The sequence below is a fragment of the Orcinus orca genome, chromosome 18 (assembly GCF_937001465.1).
Source record: "Orcinus orca chromosome 18, mOrcOrc1.1, whole genome shotgun sequence".
NCBI classification, from domain to species: Eukaryota; Metazoa; Chordata; class Mammalia; order Artiodactyla; family Delphinidae; genus Orcinus; species Orcinus orca.
Window position 1 is genome coordinate 135668 of NC_064576.1, and position 17267 is coordinate 152934.

Below are 17267 nucleotides of genomic sequence, written 5' to 3' on the forward strand. Positions count from 1 at the left end.
ATACTAACCAGTTGAATAAGAAAACATCTCCAGGGGAGAGGGTAACTTAGGAGTTGGTCAGCATTCCAGCACTGAGTCTGAATAACTGTCACACATCTAAGGAACTGCAAGCAGTCAGCATGACTGGATACACATTCCATGCACTGATGGTGGTGCTGGGTCAGACACAGACTGGAGAGAAATCAAGAAGCACCTGGGGTGCCTATGAATGCATCTGACTTTATCCTGTAGGCAATAGGAAATCACTGAGTTACACTGTGAGTGATGTGATCAGATCTGTTTTAGGAAGACCACCCTCTGACAGTTTAAAAGATGAACTGGAGACAAGGAAGGTGGGGTGTGGGAAAGATGTTACTGGAGAAAAGAGAAAGGAGAGAGGCTAAAACAACAAAACAGACAAATTACAGGCCTGACACGTATGAATGGTAATGAGATAGAAAGGACTATCCATACTTTCAGAGCTATTTAGGAAACAGAATTTTCAAAACTTAGTGACTAGATGGGGGGTGGGGGGAGGGAAAAACAAAGTGACCGAGATTAGGAATAAGAAATTTTCTCTTGGACTTCCCTGGTGGTCCAGTGGTTAAGACTCTGCGCTTCTAATGCAGGGGGCGCGGGTTCAATCCCTGGTCAGGGAACTAAGATCCCTTATGCCGTGCGGCGCGGCCAAAGAAAAAATAAACGTACACAAGAAATCTTCTCTTTACATTTAATATGAAAAATTGAATCCTTAAAAATATTTTGACATAAAAAGAACATATACCTAAAAGACTAATCTAATAACATTTTTAAAAAGCTTTAAGGTTCATACAATCACTTACTTTGTCCAGTTTTCGTGACCGAAGTGCATGAGCTGCTCTATGATACTGGGCTGTCAGGTAAAGACACTGAGCCAACCAGTAAATGTCCTGGGGTTCCTCTGGAGGGAAAATTACATAAATGGTCAGAGGTGCAAGGTAAAGTAGAAAGTTTTTTAAGGATAGAGAAATCAGAAAAAAAATCAGAATCTGTCACTTACCATGAGAGAGTGAGGCTACTTTATCTGCCCAAAATAGAGCACTCTGATACTGCTGCTGTATCCAAAAACAAACAAAAAAGTGGTAATTACCCTGTTACTTCAATAGCTTTACACAGATAGGTATTATTAGAATGCTATATAATAAATCAGCATCTCAGTACAATAATTTTTTACGTGTAGTAAAGGGTCTATCAGTCATATCTCTATCTTATATCTCAGGTAGGTGAGTTTTAGTTCAATGGTGCAATAAAAATATTATTGGAAGACCTTGATATATACAGTTGAAGAAGGTAGTTTTTTTTAACTTATACATTGCAAAATTGTATCAGCAGGTATCTAAAGAAGTAGATAACTTAAGTGATCATTTTGCAACATCTAGCCATTAGTAAGGTTCTCAGTCTTTGCCTCAGTCCTCCTGGATGCAAACCAGCAACTCTGTTGCCAGTCAATTGGGGAGGAGGAATGCTTCTGGGACGGTTACAAATCTGCTCAATGTTAGTGCCTGGAGCGTGGAACCAGGCCTGTCTCCTTCCTCACTGCATCCCCAGAGCCAGAGAAAAAATGCGCAGGAAGCATTTATTCAATTCAGCTGACTTACGGCAAAGCAAAATACAGCTCTTCAGCGTGCTGCCAAACATTCAGCTGCTACATTTCACATCGAACAGTTCACCGTGAACACGCTTTTCTCTCCCCTTCTTGGTTTCCAATTTATTGGGAGAGCACACATTTTACAAAAACTAAGTGACATCGCAGATTAAACTGATGCTGCTGATTCTGGAAACATTTCTTTCCCTTAAACACTGTCTGCTGTTCATTCAAGAGGACTACAGGGAATGAAAGTGTAGTTAACAGGAACTTTTTAAAGTACTGATTTTGAGACTACAGATTTGTTTTTATCTTTATTCAGTTAAATTCGGCCAAATAAAAATGACAACTGAACTTTTCAAAAATTTTCTATTAGCTAGCTAAATTCAAAGGCCACCCCGCAACTTTCATCCTAAAATAATCCTTCAACTTCCACCTAGCACGAAGTATGTACTGAGCACCTCTGTGTCCGGGGTGGGCCGGCTGCGGAGCGGGGCTTGAACACGTGTAAGCCTCGCCGCGCGCATTAGTGGCTTCACGCTCAGCGTTCCTCAGCCTCCCGGCTGCACAGGGCGGGGGGCTCGACCCCTCCCTTCGGGGGCTCTACCACGAACCAAAGCCCAGGCCCTTAGGACCGCGCGCCGCCAAGACCCCGACAGCAGCTGCCCCTGCTGCCTCCCGAGCCCCGGCCCGCGCTCCCCGGATCGGGCCGCCCACCTGGTCCAGGTACTGCCGGACGCGCTTCCGCAGCCGCTCCAGGTTCATGGCTGCGTGGCCGGGGTCCGGCGAGCACCCTCCCTCCTGCTGCCCGCCGGGCAGACCCGGCCCCCGCGCCGCCACCGCCCCAAGCCCCAAGCCCGGGACCGACCCCACCCGGCCGCGCGCGCCGCCCGGAAACTACCGCTCCCGGCCCGGCCCCGCCCCGGAAGTCCTCCGCAACTGCGTCCCTCCTGGAGACGGAAACGGGCTGCGCGCCGTTAGTGCCGAGGCTCTCTCTTGGCCCTCGGGTGGCCGGGGTTCTCGTGCGGCCGTGGACGCCTTTCCTCTGCAACTCAAGCCGCCGCGGACGCGCAGCCAATGACGTGTCCGTGCGCGATTCGCTGATTAGCTCGTTCGGAGGCGGGAGCTTGGCAGCTACGCCCCGCGGGTTCCGTGGTTCCAAGTGAGACTCGCATTTCCCGTGTAAAAAGGGCGGTAACCACCTCAGAGGCTGGTTGTGCGGACCGGTGGGTGCACACGCCGTCCCGGCACGTGATGTAGAAGTTCTGCCTGTGGTCGCCATGGCCAAGTGTCCCTTTCAGATTGTCTTTTGGCAAAACCCAAAGGCTCATTCCTCAACCTGAGGTAGATCAAAAACGAGTAAGAACTGGAAAAGCGGGTCTATTAAAACATTGGATCCATACAGTGGAACATTATTCAGCAGCAACAGTGAATGAGCTGTTGACACATGTATGAACCTTATGCTGAGTGAGAGAGACCAACCGCAAAGGACCTCATGTTGTATGATTCCGTTGACAGATTCTCTCATTGACCAAAGTCTGCCCAGGCTCCCCGAACTTTTTTCAGCTAGGCCTGGCTTTTGGACTTCCATGTTCCTTTCTGCCGTGTACAATTTTTGCAAGAATTCTGATGTCAGTTTAGCCAGAATCCCCCACCCTGTACCTTCCTTAGCCACTACAATCTCCCAGGTGATATCTGATCACCCTGGCCCACCTTCAGGGAGAATCCTCCGAACCCTGATGCTTCCTCTTAGCCACTTCCTACTGGTGGGCCCCCACCCGGCTCCTTGGCTATACATTCCCACTTGCCTATGCTGCTTCTGAGCTGACCGCGATCTCTCCCTCACTGCGGATTTCCATCTCAATGGTCCCTATAACTGTGTTGGTAGTTCTCCACCTTTGAATAAAATCTTACAGTGCTTTAACAAAGGTCATTTGAATATTTTTTTCTTTAACACCATTTAAATGAAATATCTAAAATAGGCAAGTCAGTATAGACAGATAGTTGAGTAGTAGTTGTCAGGGGCTGGAGTGAGGGATGGGGTTGGGCGGATGACAAGTGACCGCTAAAAGGTCCGGGACTTCTTTCAGGGTTATGACAATGCTCTAAAATGGATTGTAATGGTTGCTGCGTAGCTCCATGAATAAACTAAAAGCCACGAACTCTACACTTTAAACTTTATGGTATGTGAACTATATCTCAATAAAGCTGTTAAAAAACCCTTTTTTTTTAAAAAAAAAAAAAACCTTTTTTGACAAGTTGAACGCAGAAAGAAACATCATTTGACAAATATGTTTCACTCGACTTAATCTGCACAGCATGGTGCCAGCAGTTAGCTGTGCAAAGATGAGAAAGTTATGCACCTGAGAGCAATCTCTGCTCATGTAAAATGTTCAGTCTAGTAGAAGGAAACGTGTGTAAATATGTAGATGCAAGACTCATGAAGGAGTGGAGCGACTAGCAGGGAACAGTCAGTACTACCCAAGTGAGAAATCAAGTGACATGTAAGCAATTGAAATGGAGATGACATAATCTGAACTTTTCCTTCCCCATAATGAAGTTCAACTTTTAAAATAAAGGCAATGCATTCTCATTACCTAAAAACAATTCAATGTAGACAGGCAAACAGCAAATGAAGTCAAAAGACAAGCTAGGGAGAAATTTGAAATCTACCATAAGATGCTAATTTCCTTTAGATGTAATAAGCCAATATAAAGAGACTGATGGCTCAAGAGAAAAAAGGGGGTAAATGACATGAAACTACAGTTCATAGGAAAAGAAATGCAAGAGAATAATAAACATATGAAAGAAAGCTCAACTTCACTCATAGTAAGAAAAATTAAAATAGTGAGGTATCACTTTATATACAGCAGCAAAGATCAAAAAGTTTGGCAACACTTTGTGGCAAGAGAAGGGGAAACAGGCCTCCTCATATTGTTTTTGTGAGTGATGTTGATATACTCTCTATGGTGAACAAGTTGGCATGTCTTCCATGCCTAAACATGTATATACTCTGCCCTAACGCTTCCAATTCTGGGAAACCTCTCATAGAGATGCATATTGCATGTGTGCAGAGTGACCTGCCCCATACGGATAGTCATTACAACATTGTCTGCAAAAGCAAAAAATTAGGGACAATTTCACAACCCATCAGGTAGGAAACTGATAAAAGAAGCCACAGCATACTCACGTAGTGGAATACCATGCAGCTGTTTAAAAGAACAGGCAATTCTACGTGCGGATATGGAAAAACCTCCAAGACACATTAAGGGGGAAAAAGCAAGGGATAGGGAAGTGTTTATCATATGTGACGGTTTGGGTAAAATAGAAAATGAAAGAATGGGTAGAAAGATCATTAAACTATCCCTGGGAGGACCAGTTAGGCCATTGGCAGCAGTGCAATGCCTCTGGGAGAAGTGCTGGAAGTTAAACGATGGTGGACGTGGGAGAGACTTTTCCCTGGGTATGCCTTTGAGCTTTTTGCCTTTCAGACCATGTACTGTATTGCCTTTTAAAAGTAGATACAACCTTTATCAATATAAAATCCTAGGAAAGAAAGAAAATGCAGAGAAGCCAAAAGAACATAAAGCTTCCCACAAAGATTCCGTGTACTCAAAAACTCTTCTCTCACTACTTTTGTGAGTTGCCTGCCGTGTCCTTTTTCTATGCATACACATACACTGGATAATATTTTGAAACAGTCCCTTTAAATTTCTTCTCCTGTGTCTTTCCCTTTCCTTCTCTTCCTTTCCCACCCCTTCCATGCCAGCAGGTCATAATCAGCTCCATGCTCATTAACTTGGGGTAGGCATATGGCAGGTTATAGTTCAAGCCATATTCTCAATTGCTTCTTTCATTTAATGATATTATATATAATTATGTGTGCATTACCTCCTTAGATTTTGTCTTTTTCTGTCACTTAAGTTTCGCATGGATGCGCTCTATAAAAGACTCCCGTGATGACGGTGTGTACAGACTGTAGACGTTCCCCTGACCCATCCCCCCTCTTCTCAAAAACTATCACTGTCAATTGTTGTGCATTTTCTTCTCTCCTTTCTGTGCTTTGAATGCACATATGCACATTTACAAATATATCTTTTTCTTTTCTACAAAAATGAGGGATACAGTATGTGATTATTCTGAGAATTGCCTTGTTCACTGGTATACCTTGGAGAAGTTCCCAGTCAGAACCTGCTTTGTTCTTCCTGATGCCTGAAAAACGTTTCACGTTCTATTCATCAGACTAGGCGGAGTGATGATGCTTTACAAACTAACACTCCAGGTCATACCTCAGTGGCTGTGGTGGTTGATTTTATGTATGAACTTGACTAGAGCACAGAATGCCGAGATCTCTGGTTAAACATTATTCTGGGTGTGTTTGTGAAGGTGTTTTAGATGAAATTAACGTTTGAATCAGTAGACTGAGTAAAGATTGCCCTCCCCCATGTGGACCAGCCTCATCCAACCCATTAAGGAGCTGAATAGAACAAAAAGGTACAGCCAGGGGCTTCCCTGGCGGTCCAGTGGTTAAGACTCCACGCTTGCACTGCAGGGGGCACAGGTTCAATCCCCGGTTGGGGAACTGAGATCCCACAGGCCACATGGCGCCGTCAAATGATAAAAGCAAACAAACAAATAAAAAAGACACATGTTGCTTATCAGAGACACAACTTGGTTCAAAATCCATTTGATACAATCACCAGTTAACAAAATAATGGAGAAAAACGTGATTTAAGAAAAAAAAAGAAGGTGCAGCCAGACAGAGGTTGTTCTCTCTGCCTAACTGCTGGGTATTGACCTTCTCCCGCCTTTGGACTCGGACTGGAACCCACAGCATCAGCTCCCCAGGTCTCCGGCTCGCTGCCCCAGACCCTGGCACAGCTCAGCCTCCGCAACTGCGTGAGCCAGTTCCTTACAGTAGGTTGACGTGCGTGTAGTTGCAGAGAGACATGTATCTTAAGAGAGCAACCGTTTCCTCCAGGAAACCTTTGAGCGCCCCCAAGTTGGGCTTACGTGTCCCTCCTACACTTTTTAGTAACACCATTGTGATTGCCAGTTCATGTTTTCACATTGCCCTGTAGTCTATATGTCCCTTGGGAGCAAACGCTGGTGGAGAAGGTAAGGAGAGGAAATAAATAGTCAGTCACTCCTGGTAGGGCTCTAATATTGTTTCCTAATCTCCAAGCGCTACCTGAAGTGGGTCATGACTGATGTCAAAGTGTGGGCAGGGCTGTGCTCCTTCCAGAGGCTCTAGGGGAGAATCCGACCCCTTGCCTTCTCCAGCACCTGAGACACCTGCAGACACCCTTGGCTCCTGGGCTTTAAAGCCAGCAGCGCAGCATCTTCAAGCCTCCATCTGATTCGGACCCTCTTGCTTCTCTCTCACTTATAAAGATCCTTGGACCGCCGTTTCCAGGACCATATTTTCTTTCCAGCACCGTAGACAAGTGCTTTACCCACTGTTACTGGAGGGTAGTCGTGGGGTGGGGAGGGCAGCCAGAGGCAGACGTGAAGGTCCTGTGAAAACCTCAGAGCCACACCGTGGGAGGCAGCAAGTGTGCTGTCTGGTGGGAAAGGGTCTCTGAAGTGAGACTGCCTCAGTTCAGATCCGGAGCAGAGGTTCCTCGACCTCTTCGTGTGTCATTTTCCTCATCTATCAAATAGCGCTTACTTCGTATGATTGAGGTGTGTGAGGCCTTAATGAGATCATTCATGTAAAGTGCTTAGAATAACGCTGAACATCTTCCTGTGATCATGTTAACGTGAATATCAGGATATATTGCATTGCATTAGACGACATTATATTATGTTATGCGTGGCATTTGTTACTAGTGGCAATAGGTGTAGCAGAAGTCTTGCTAAGAAGCCTGGGTGGCACAAACGGCAGCGTGAAAATCTATCTCAGCCGTTTCTGGGTCCATCTCAAGGCCGGACAGTTTGCTCCACTCCACTTGACGTCTCTGCACCAAGACAGCTCTTGTTTATCTCCTGCCCCACTCAGCTCCATGGAATGGCTAGAAAGCAGTGACCAGGCTGCCAAACAAAGTTTCTGGAATCTCAGGTAGGCCCGGAGTTTCTCTGTCATGCTAAGGCTGGCCAGGCGACTTGTCATACCCAATTTCATGTTTAGCGTCTTCATTGAACTTTTTTTTTTATTAACTTATATGTCTGTGTTAAAGTCATATATTTGAGATGAATAATTAGTAAAATCACAAATATAATCTAAAATTTTCTTTCCATCAAACTCATTTTTAAAAAGACAAAATAAAACAGTGAATTCAGTTTGGATTACAGCCCTCAGGAACTGAATCATACTGACATTTTGCAGATGTGTTTGAGGGTCATACATCTTTTATTTCATTCCATGAGGCCAGGCTCTTCAAATGTCTTCAGGTATTAAAAGCTTTCCTGCAGGGCTTCCCTAGTGGCCCCGTGGTTGAGAGTCCGCCTGCTGATGCAGGGGACACGGGTTCGTGTCCCGGTCCAGGAAGATTCCACATGCCGCGGAGCGGCTGGGCCCGTGAGCCATGGCCACTGAGCCTGCGCGTGCGGAGCCTGTGCCGGGAGAGGCCACAACAATGAGAGGCCCGCGTACCGCAAAAAAAAAAAAAAGTTTTATTGCAAAAGGATTTAATAAAGTAAACACACCCTTGAAAGCACAGCTTATCACGTTTTTTCAGTTCGTTCTTTGCTGTGCTTGATGGCAGCTACGGAAACTTCTCCACCGCAAGCAAATCAAGGTGCTCTCTTGACACTTGACTATGTGAAGAATCTAAACCTTGGAGAAGTTTAATTTCAAAGGCCCAAGAACCTTTAAGCAGTAGCCAATACCCAAACGAGACTTCTCCACTTTCACAGTAGCTTCCCATGTAGCACATCACTCATCTCACCACCTCGGGGGCTGTGGCTGTGTCACCTCCTTGCAGGACAGGGGTCTGAGTCCCAGGGATTTACTGAAGGGGCTTGTGCCCTTTCTGGCCACTGCTCTGAAGGGGCAAGCAGGACCCTTGGCTACCGGAGGATTTTTGCTAATGAGCCCACAGCATCTAGTTAAGACCATTTCTTTATCAAATGCTGTTGCTGGAAATATTTATAAACCATATTAGCCCACGTTAGTGAGTTAGTGAGTGTGGTAGGGGAACCATAGTGATGCAAGGTTCAGCTCCAGGTGTGTCATTCTAAGATCAGTGATGACGATGTGGCTGCAGGTGGCAACGGGTATAGGAGGGAAAAAAGGGCAAGAATAAAGCAGGAGGCTGCTGTGGAATACTGTGTCCTCCCAAAATTCACATGCTGAAACCTGACAAAGACTTAGGAGTTACTAACACCTGCCCCTCACCTCCCTCGGGACTGTGGCCTGTTGTTTGCCCAGCAGCTCCAGGCCAGTGTCGGCCTGGCCAAAGGGCAAACTCCTCGGCCATCCAGAACCATCCCCCCCACAACTCCATCCTGCCCCTTCCGTGGCCACGGTGGCAGTGGGAAGGTGGCAGGGTCTCCCTCCCCTCGGACGGTCAGTTGCTTGGTACCCAGGCGGCCAGCCCTGCGTCCTCAGGGGTCCTGGGTGCCGAGGCCCCACCAGCTACCGCAGGCCAGGCTGGCTTCCCTGGCCTCCGCCTCAGACGGAACGGCACTTTTTCCTTCGGGAATAACAACCCGAGCTGGATCTGCCTTCCCTGCGCTTCACGTTTCCGTGGACTTCGCAACTGCTGCGGTTGCCTTCAGGGCTCTAACCAAGGATGCGACATGAAACAGCAGCCCGTGTCCACAGGCCTCACCGGACTCACCGCGCACGGGGCTGCTCCCGGCATTTCCGGCAGGCAGCAGCGAGTTAAAAAGATGCGCCACCAGGTGGGCACCTGTGCGTGTGGTGGGAAAGACGCCCCCTCCGCTTGCCCCCGCACACCGACAGCTGTGACCTGAATGCACCAGTTAGAGGTCACAGCTCAGGTGTCTGAGGGGTGGTAAAGGCCAGGGCCAGCGAGGGACGCGGGACAGCGGGCAGGGTGCTTCCCTTACATCCCTCGAATCGCCTGTTCTTCAGCAGGAGTCACTTCCACTGTCTTCGAAGCGGGACAATGAAGAATGACACACGGAAAGAGAACAGGACCCCGATATCAGCAGTCGAATCGTGAATTACGTTGGACAGTCGTACAACTTCATCCAGGAGTTTCTAAACCCCTTCCCCACCACCCTTCTCGCGTGTTAACTTGTCTGAAGTCAGCCGAATACTGGGGAACAGCTGCACGTGATATTTTATGAAGTACTAAGTTCTGTGAGATTGCATATGTATAAGTCTCTGTTTTGCTGTTTCTTTTAATGAGTCCTTCCTTAAACAGTCCATGAAATACAGTCAGGAAAACAGGACACAGATTTTCAGTCTGACCAGAATATTAAACATCTCAAGGGGTTTCTCATGAATTTAAATTACTCAGAAAAGAATAGAGAACAATCTTGTTCACTGGAGTGAGGAGTGATGTGATCAGGCCACTGCGGGAGAGTAATTGCCTGACTCCTATTGGCTAAAGTGGAAAGGACACAGATAATTCCTAAGACAGTGATTTGCAAATATTCTGTTGTCATTTTACAATGACAACTCTACAAATTTGGGATTAACCTCTATCCAAACATCAGAAAAACATTGTTTTTTTTTTATATTGAGCTGTATGAGCTGTTTGTATATTTTGGAGATTAATCTCTTGTCAGTTGCTTCGTTTGCAAATATTTTCTCCCATTCTGAGCGTTGTCTTTTCATCTTGTTTATGGTTTCCTTTGCTGTGCAAAGCTTTTACATTTAATTAGAAGTACAATTTTTTAAAAATAACAGCAGTACATCACTGAAAAAAGGTGTGAAAGTGTTTAAGCTAGAGATACACACACATCCTTGTACATACCTACATGCACGTGGTCTTATTAGCAGCCGAACCTTCCTCCACACCTGGTCCTCAGATATCTAGATTTTGTTGGGCAAATACTTTTTAGCTACTCAGCGTGGGATAGAAGCTCCACAAGAGTCCTATTTAGGGATAAAAGGATGGTTGCTGAACTGCTGATAAGGGCAGTAGGTCCAGCTTGATGAAGAGGTCCTGGTTTTGTTGAGTGTGAGGTGCAAACTGAGGGCTGGAGTGGAGTTGCCAGGGAAGAAGGGACATCTAAGCTACACAGGGAAAGAAGGAAGCAGAGAAAGGAGGAAGGCAGTGGAACTCAGAGTACAGAGTCAGGGGAACAGAGACATTTAACAAGAACTTCGAAGGAGGCTGACTGTGTGGGGCTCGATCTACACCAGCATTTCTCTCATTCCATGAAGCTGTTGGTGACTCTACCCTTATGTCAAGTGCGTGTGTGCAGGAAGTCTCGTCCAGTGCTGCCAGAGGCCTACAAGGAAAGAGTAGGGTGCCCTGGGGGACACTGGGGCTGGGTGGGGCCCACGCTATTGGAAAAAGGGAAACGTAGATGCTTTAGGCAGGAGGGAAGGGGTTCAATAAACATCAGAAGCCATGGTGTTCCAGAGGAGAAGGAGAAGAAGCAATGATCTTTAACATCAGTGACGGAGGTCAGGCGTTATCTCCCCGTGCACCTTCGGAGAAAATGCGCCTTGTGCCAGCAGAGGATACTACCATGTGAAAAAGGAAAACGCCGGGAGGAAGAGACACAACCGTGTGTACACCACTGTCTGAATTCTCTTCTGACAGCACGTGGCAAGCTGTGATTCACATGGAAGTGTTATTTTGAGTGGGTTTTCATAAGGATCTGAAGGGGATCAGAACATGCCACACCAAAATACACCACTTTGGCTTATTGATTATTTGGAGAAACAGCAGATGCAGGAGGGCTCTCTGCCCTTCCCCCTTCTGCCTAAAAGCAGGGCATAAATTTACCTCGAGAAGGATGCCCTCCTGCACCAAGCAGAGGACACCGCTCTCAGCGCCAGAGACCGGAGTCTGCAGAAACGGGTCTACAAGCAAACCTGCGAAACAGCCCTTATCTTCCACTAACCCGTGCATCCCCCAGTCATGGCTCCACAGGGCACTCTGCAGCCCAAGCCCCTCTTCCTTGTCACACCCCCACAACTTAGCATTCTTGGTTTAAAAAGGTAAGTAAGGTCTTGAGTCTATTGGTTTCTTCATGTTTTCATTTTCCTTTTGAAGACTCCCATGTTCACTTAAAATATTAAACAAGCTTTATGGTTTCCTCCTGTATTGTATCTGTCAGTTCAGTTCTTCGGCCGCCCACAGATCCTCGGAGGGTAAAAGGAAGCTTTTTCCTCCTTACAGATCCTATTCCCGCTGCTTCTAAACACAATTCTGTTAAAATTCCTGGGGACTCTAATATTTTCCCAAATTGGACTTCATGACTTGGAGACCCTTATTATAAAACAACAGCCATGCAACCGTGCTGAAGAGCTGCTCATCTGAGCGCAGATCGCACGTGGTGATGGGGTACATCCATCCTTCTCTATCCGGCCGCAGCATTCCGGGTGACTTAGTACATTTTGGTTGAGAACGATTGATTATTTTGCTACAATTCACAAGTTGATGAAGATATTGGAAAAAACATGAGAAAAAGAGTGCTAATTAGGGGGATTGGAATTGTGGGCTCCTGGACGGTTCTCATCAAACAGTAGGAAGGGAGAGAACTGGGGGCTCTGCGGTCCCACCCCGTGCGGCAGCCCTCCGAGCTGGGCTGCAGCCCCGGGGCCACCAGCAGAGGGCGCGCCTCTACTGGCTTCTCCAAGGCCCGGTGCCGAGCGGTCGGTTTCGTGGACGCCTTGGGCCGGGTCTTGCGAGGGGCCTGGGGAGGCCGGCATGAGGGCCGGGTCAAAGGCCCTGAGGACCAGCGAGGCCCTGTCTGTTTCAGCCACTGTTTCCAGGGTCAGTTTGCTATGTGGTTTCCCCAACCTATTCCTGGATTATGTGGAAGTGAACCTGTTTTCTAAGTAACTAACCAAGAAGTGTTGTTCAGCTTCTACGGCGTGTTTTTAGGACTTCGTAGTTGATGTTGGGAAGAGGAGACAGACGCTGCACGGCGACCGTCCCAGCTGACGGGCACCAGGGCTGTGGCGGCTTCCTGAGCTGCCTGACTGGACGGGCACCACGGCCTGAGAACACACTGCAGTTTGTTTCTTTCAAGTCATCTTCAAAGTCAGCTGCTCTTGTTTCCCAGCGGTTCAAGCCCATGTCACAGTTTCCAGTTTTCATCATTTCAATGTGCACCCTAGGTTCCGCCCACCCGGCCAGTGGACGCGAATTTCTCACAGGAGTTTGCTTTCTCTGCTGGGCACGTCTGACCCCCAGGCCACACCACTGTTTCTGGAAGTTAGAAGTTATAGCCCTTCAGCACCAGACACTCTATCCAGCGCCCACGTCTGCATTTCCAGAACATTCCCTCACATTCAGGACTCTGCTCGGCAACCAGAGGAGGGGCCTGCGTGCCCTCCGAGCTGGAGGAAAGGAGGCCGCCCTTGCAGAGACCTCCTTCTCCGTCTGGGATCCAGGGATCCAGGAGCCCCGAGGGCGGCCTTAGGTGGCCTTTCTGGGGCCTTTAGCTGATCTAGCAGCAAGCAAGAGGGCGAAGCAAACAAGTCGTGTAAAACTAGACAAAATCGGCCCCCCCAAGCTGTCATTGAGAGTGAGAGCGTGGCTTGGTGATGTGGAGCTTTCCGGGGAGCTGGGGCCCTGGGGCCGAGATGGAGGGGTGCTCACACCCAGCCCCCCAAGGGCAGAGTCGGGCCCTGCAGGCCCCGGAGGCAGTGCCTCCTTGTCTTACCCGGGGTCAGTCTGGGCCCCAGAGCCCTGTGCAGCCCCCTCCCTCCCCAGTCCCCTCCCCTCTCTCCTCTTCCTCCCCTCCCCTGTCGCCGTCCCCCCTGTCGCCATCCCCGGTCATTACGGTCAATACGTTTATGGGGATTTAAAAGCATTCCAAAGTTCTACATATTTAAACTAATTTGATGCACAGGGTAATATGGAACAAACACCTGAAAACACACCCGGTTCTTTATTTCTCAAGTTATCTTCAAAACAAGAGCTCCTGGATGGCCAGTTTTCACCCTAAGCGGCCTGTATGGGCTAACACCGCTTGCCCGGCAGAGACTCCGTGGGCAGAGGCCAGAGAGGAGAAGCCAAAGCCAGAGGAGGCTCCCAGCAAAGGAGAGCAGCTCCTTGACCCCGGGGAGCAATTCAGCAGCTTTATGAGCTGTTGACTCTCTGGGAAGCAGCAGGTGGAAAAAGAATTACGTTCTCATGACCAAATAGCAACGTTTCCAGTTACAGAATCTTTTGTGCTTCTTTTGTTGAACTTTTAATAATCTCTTTAGCGAATACATGTAGTTGAGTAATTGTTTCAAAAGCTCAACAGGTAACACATTTCTTTTCTAGAAACAAGACATTTCTTGACAACCTTATCAGGTATAACAAATCTTTTTTTATTCCCTTGTGTTCTCCCAAGCTGCTTTTTGGATTTTGGAGTTGAGTGCCATGGAGACTCAAACGTCAAAAATATATTGTCTAAATTCATTGCCTTTGGGTTTTTCAGGACTAAGCTGCAGAAACCCAGCTTCTAAAACTCAACTCTGGGAGTAACGTGGTCACTGGGGTGAGGGTCAGGCAAGTCGGATACTGACTGACAGCAGGAAGTGCTGGTGTTGGCCCTAAAGTGCCACGGTTACAAAGGAGGGACGCACACGAGCGCTTGTAAACCAGCATTCAGCTGCTACTCGGAGGGTTTTTCTATCAAATTTATCACTGAGCGCAAGACTCTTAACACAGTACTGTGCCCAGTTTGAGGCTTCCTGACAGGAAAGGGATGTGGACAGCCTGCGGGGGCTCTGGGATCCGCCGCCCCACAGCACACTGAATGCCGAGCACGCAGTCGAGAGCCAGGTTCTAGCGCAAGCTCGCTCTACGGACGGGGGTTCAGAGAGGCTGAGCAATCTTCTCACGCCACTCAGAGAATCCTCTGAAGGGTCAAAACTCACATCCAGGTCTGTCTGACTCCAGGCCCGTGATTTTAAACACTGTCATCGGGGATTCCCTGGTGGCGCCCTGGTTAAGAATCCGTCTGCCAAGGCAGGGAACACGGGTTCAATCCCTGGCCGGGAAGATCCCACAGGCTGTGGAGCAACTAAGCCCGTGCGCCACAACTACTGAGCCCGTGCGCCACAACTACTGAGCCCGTGAGCCACAACTACTGAAGCCCGCGTGCCTAGAACCTGTGCTCTGAATCAAGAGAAGCCACCGCAATGAGAAGCCCGCGCACCGCAACGAAGAGTAGTCCCCGTTCACCCCCACTTCGTTGTGCACAGCAAAGAAGACCCAATACAGCCAAAAATAAATTAAATAAATAAATAAATAATAAACACTCTTCCAAACAAACAAACAAACAAACAAAAACACTGTCATTGAAGGACCTCCCTGTCAGGAGCAGGGAGGAACCTGGGTGATTCCACATAGACGTGGACACCTGAGAGGAGACGGGCCCTTGACCTCCAGGGATGCCGTCAGGGTTTGAGCAGGAAGGAGTGACGTAAGCTGCTGGTTCCCCTCTTTTGCTTTAGTAGAGAATTCAGCCTAAACTAAACCTGCAGCACGACTTCAATATAGCCTAGAGCACTAGGTGCTGTGATGCGGCCAAGGGTCCAGCTCCGCGAAGCGGGGACCGCGTCAGTCCTTCTTGTCTTGAACCCCGGGCCTGCCCTAGGGCCTGGCACATGCACAGAGTTTGTTGATAAATGAATGAGTCTTTTCATCTTTTTAATTTTTTTTTTTGAGGCCTTAACTACAGGATAGATGTTCGTGGTTGTGGAAAGCATGATCTTACCTGGGCGTGCAGAGGAAGGAAGCAGATTCTGAGAGCCTCTCAGCAGTGCTTAGTCGCTCTATCCAAGACCTACTGATTCCTTTTACATCTTATGTTGTGCATTTTGGGGTCAGGGTGTACTTTCATCACACTGAGGAGTTTTAATCTGATTTATTTAGATATTTGTTAAAGTAATAATCACAGATTTTTAAGGCAAATTACACAAATACACCTGAGAATTATAAGCAAATCCACAACAGCACAAAATATGGTAACAAAGTACGAATTAATAACTAGAAAACAATCCAATTCAAAAGCCCTTAACTCCCAATATTACTCTGCATAATTTGTTTCCAGCTATCAGCCTAAGAAGCACAAAAAATAGTTTTGCTGCATCATCTGGTCAAATACATCCCGTGAACACACGGTTTCTGAGTGCTGACTCACGTGCATTTAAGCTGTCCTCGTGTGATAATCGAGGGGGCCTGCCCTGGCCGAGGTCAGCGCCGGCACTCTGAGGACCAGGCTGGCCACGATGGCCTTGCCATCTTCCCATCACCACTTCTCACACGTCGTCTTCTTTTTTTTTTTTTTAGTGAGATAATTTATCTTTATTGCCTAAACTGCGGAACATTCTCTACACGGCAATAAAGGAGAAATGGGCCAGGAACAGGACATGCAGGGAAACCAAACCTGGGAATTTATTTAGCAGCAGTTGAAGAGGTTAAGGTCCCAAGCTGATGAGATTGCAACCTTGAAACAGCGGACAGTCTCTCAGTTAAATAAGGGGAGGCAACAGGACAATGAGAAGGACAGAGGAATCCCTGAGAACCAGGTGGCTTCAGGCTTCAAGCAGAGGAGAGCCTGAGCTCTAGCTTCTCATTAGGAAGCCCCTGCTGCGGGACAGGCCTCAGGCCCTTCCCCGAGCCTCCCACACCTAGGCTAGGACTTCCTTCAAGGCGGCCCCCGGCTCTGGGAAGGAATACTGGCAGCCAGCGTCCGCCTGGGGACCACCTTCTGGCCCTCCAGCAGCATGACAGCACGTTCTCTCCCAAAGCCAGCTTGTGCCACCGTGCTGGGGAGAGGGATGAACGGGCGGCCCAGGGCTGCGCCCAAGGCCCGGGCAAGCTCAGCGCTGGTAGTGGAGGAGGCTGGAGCCACTCGGTCAGGACCCCTTGCACGTGGCTTGCTTCAAGGGCGTGGGCTAGGATTCCTGCCAAGTCTCTGATGTGGATCCAGGGGAAGAACTGGTGGCCCGAGCCGATGGGAGCCCCCAGGCCCAGGAGGAAGGGCAGCAGCATGTGACCGATGGCGCGGCCTCCACGGCCCAGCACAACCCCTAGAGCAGCAGGAAGGACGGTACAGGAGGGCCCCTCAGCCTCCAGGCGGCCCCACCGCTCCTCCCTGCTCCCGCTTCCTCGCCTGTCCTGCATGCTGCTTCACTCTGTCACACGTCTTCTTTTCCAGCGCTGTGCTCCAAGCCCGCCCCTGCACTTCGCTTCTCAGGTCCAGGATTTGTCTTTGCTAAATTTCAGTTTCAGTTCCTGTTGGATTAAAAATACATGTTGGAAACAAATTTTACTTTCCTTAGGTAAGGACAGTAAAATACCAATTTACTAGAATGCATGGGAAGCGGAGTATATAATTAAACTCATTCACAATTCTACTTTATTTAGAATTCATCATATCCGTTTAAAAAATAACAGTCTTGTGGAGACATAACTCTACAACATAAAATTCATCCTTTCAAAGTGTGTACTTCGGTGGTTTTGGTGTATTCAACGCTGTGCAGTCATCTCTGAATCCAGTTTTAGAAGGCCTGAGTCACCCCTGCAAACCCGCTGTGGCTGACGGCTGTCCTCCGCAGCTCTTG

The 17267-nt window shown here is 48.2% G+C and overlaps 1 protein-coding gene, 1 non-coding gene and 1 pseudogene across 5 annotated transcripts in view; 1 reads left to right on the plus strand and 2 right to left on the minus strand.

The window, feature by feature from the left end:
• Positions 1-2516, minus strand: part of CDC16 (cell division cycle 16) — a 28251-nt gene extending 25735 nt beyond the window's left edge. Inside the window, exons 1-3 of one of the 4 annotated variants that reach the window (XM_033434962.2) lie at positions 2321-2509; positions 1019-1070; positions 822-919 (exon numbers count right to left, since the gene is read on the minus strand). In XM_033434962.2, coding sequence (XP_033290853.1) covers positions 822-919; positions 1019-1070; positions 2321-2368 — 198 coding nt within the window. In that variant the 5' untranslated portion in view covers positions 2369-2509. Of the gene's footprint in view, positions 1-8; positions 226-821; positions 926-1018; positions 1074-2320 lie in introns of those variants that run through there. The other 3 variants (XM_012534403.3, XM_049700928.1, XM_049700927.1) reach the window with 3 other exon arrangements.
• TRNAR-UCU (transfer RNA arginine (anticodon UCU)) lies at positions 566-638 on the plus strand. Its single transcript has one exon. It is a non-coding gene; the product is annotated as a tRNA-Arg (tRNA).
• A 13815-nt stretch (positions 2517-16331) lies between the features above and the next one.
• LOC105748172 (epimerase family protein SDR39U1-like) lies at positions 16332-16827 on the minus strand (annotated as a pseudogene).
• Positions 16828-17267: the final 440 nt, after the last annotated feature.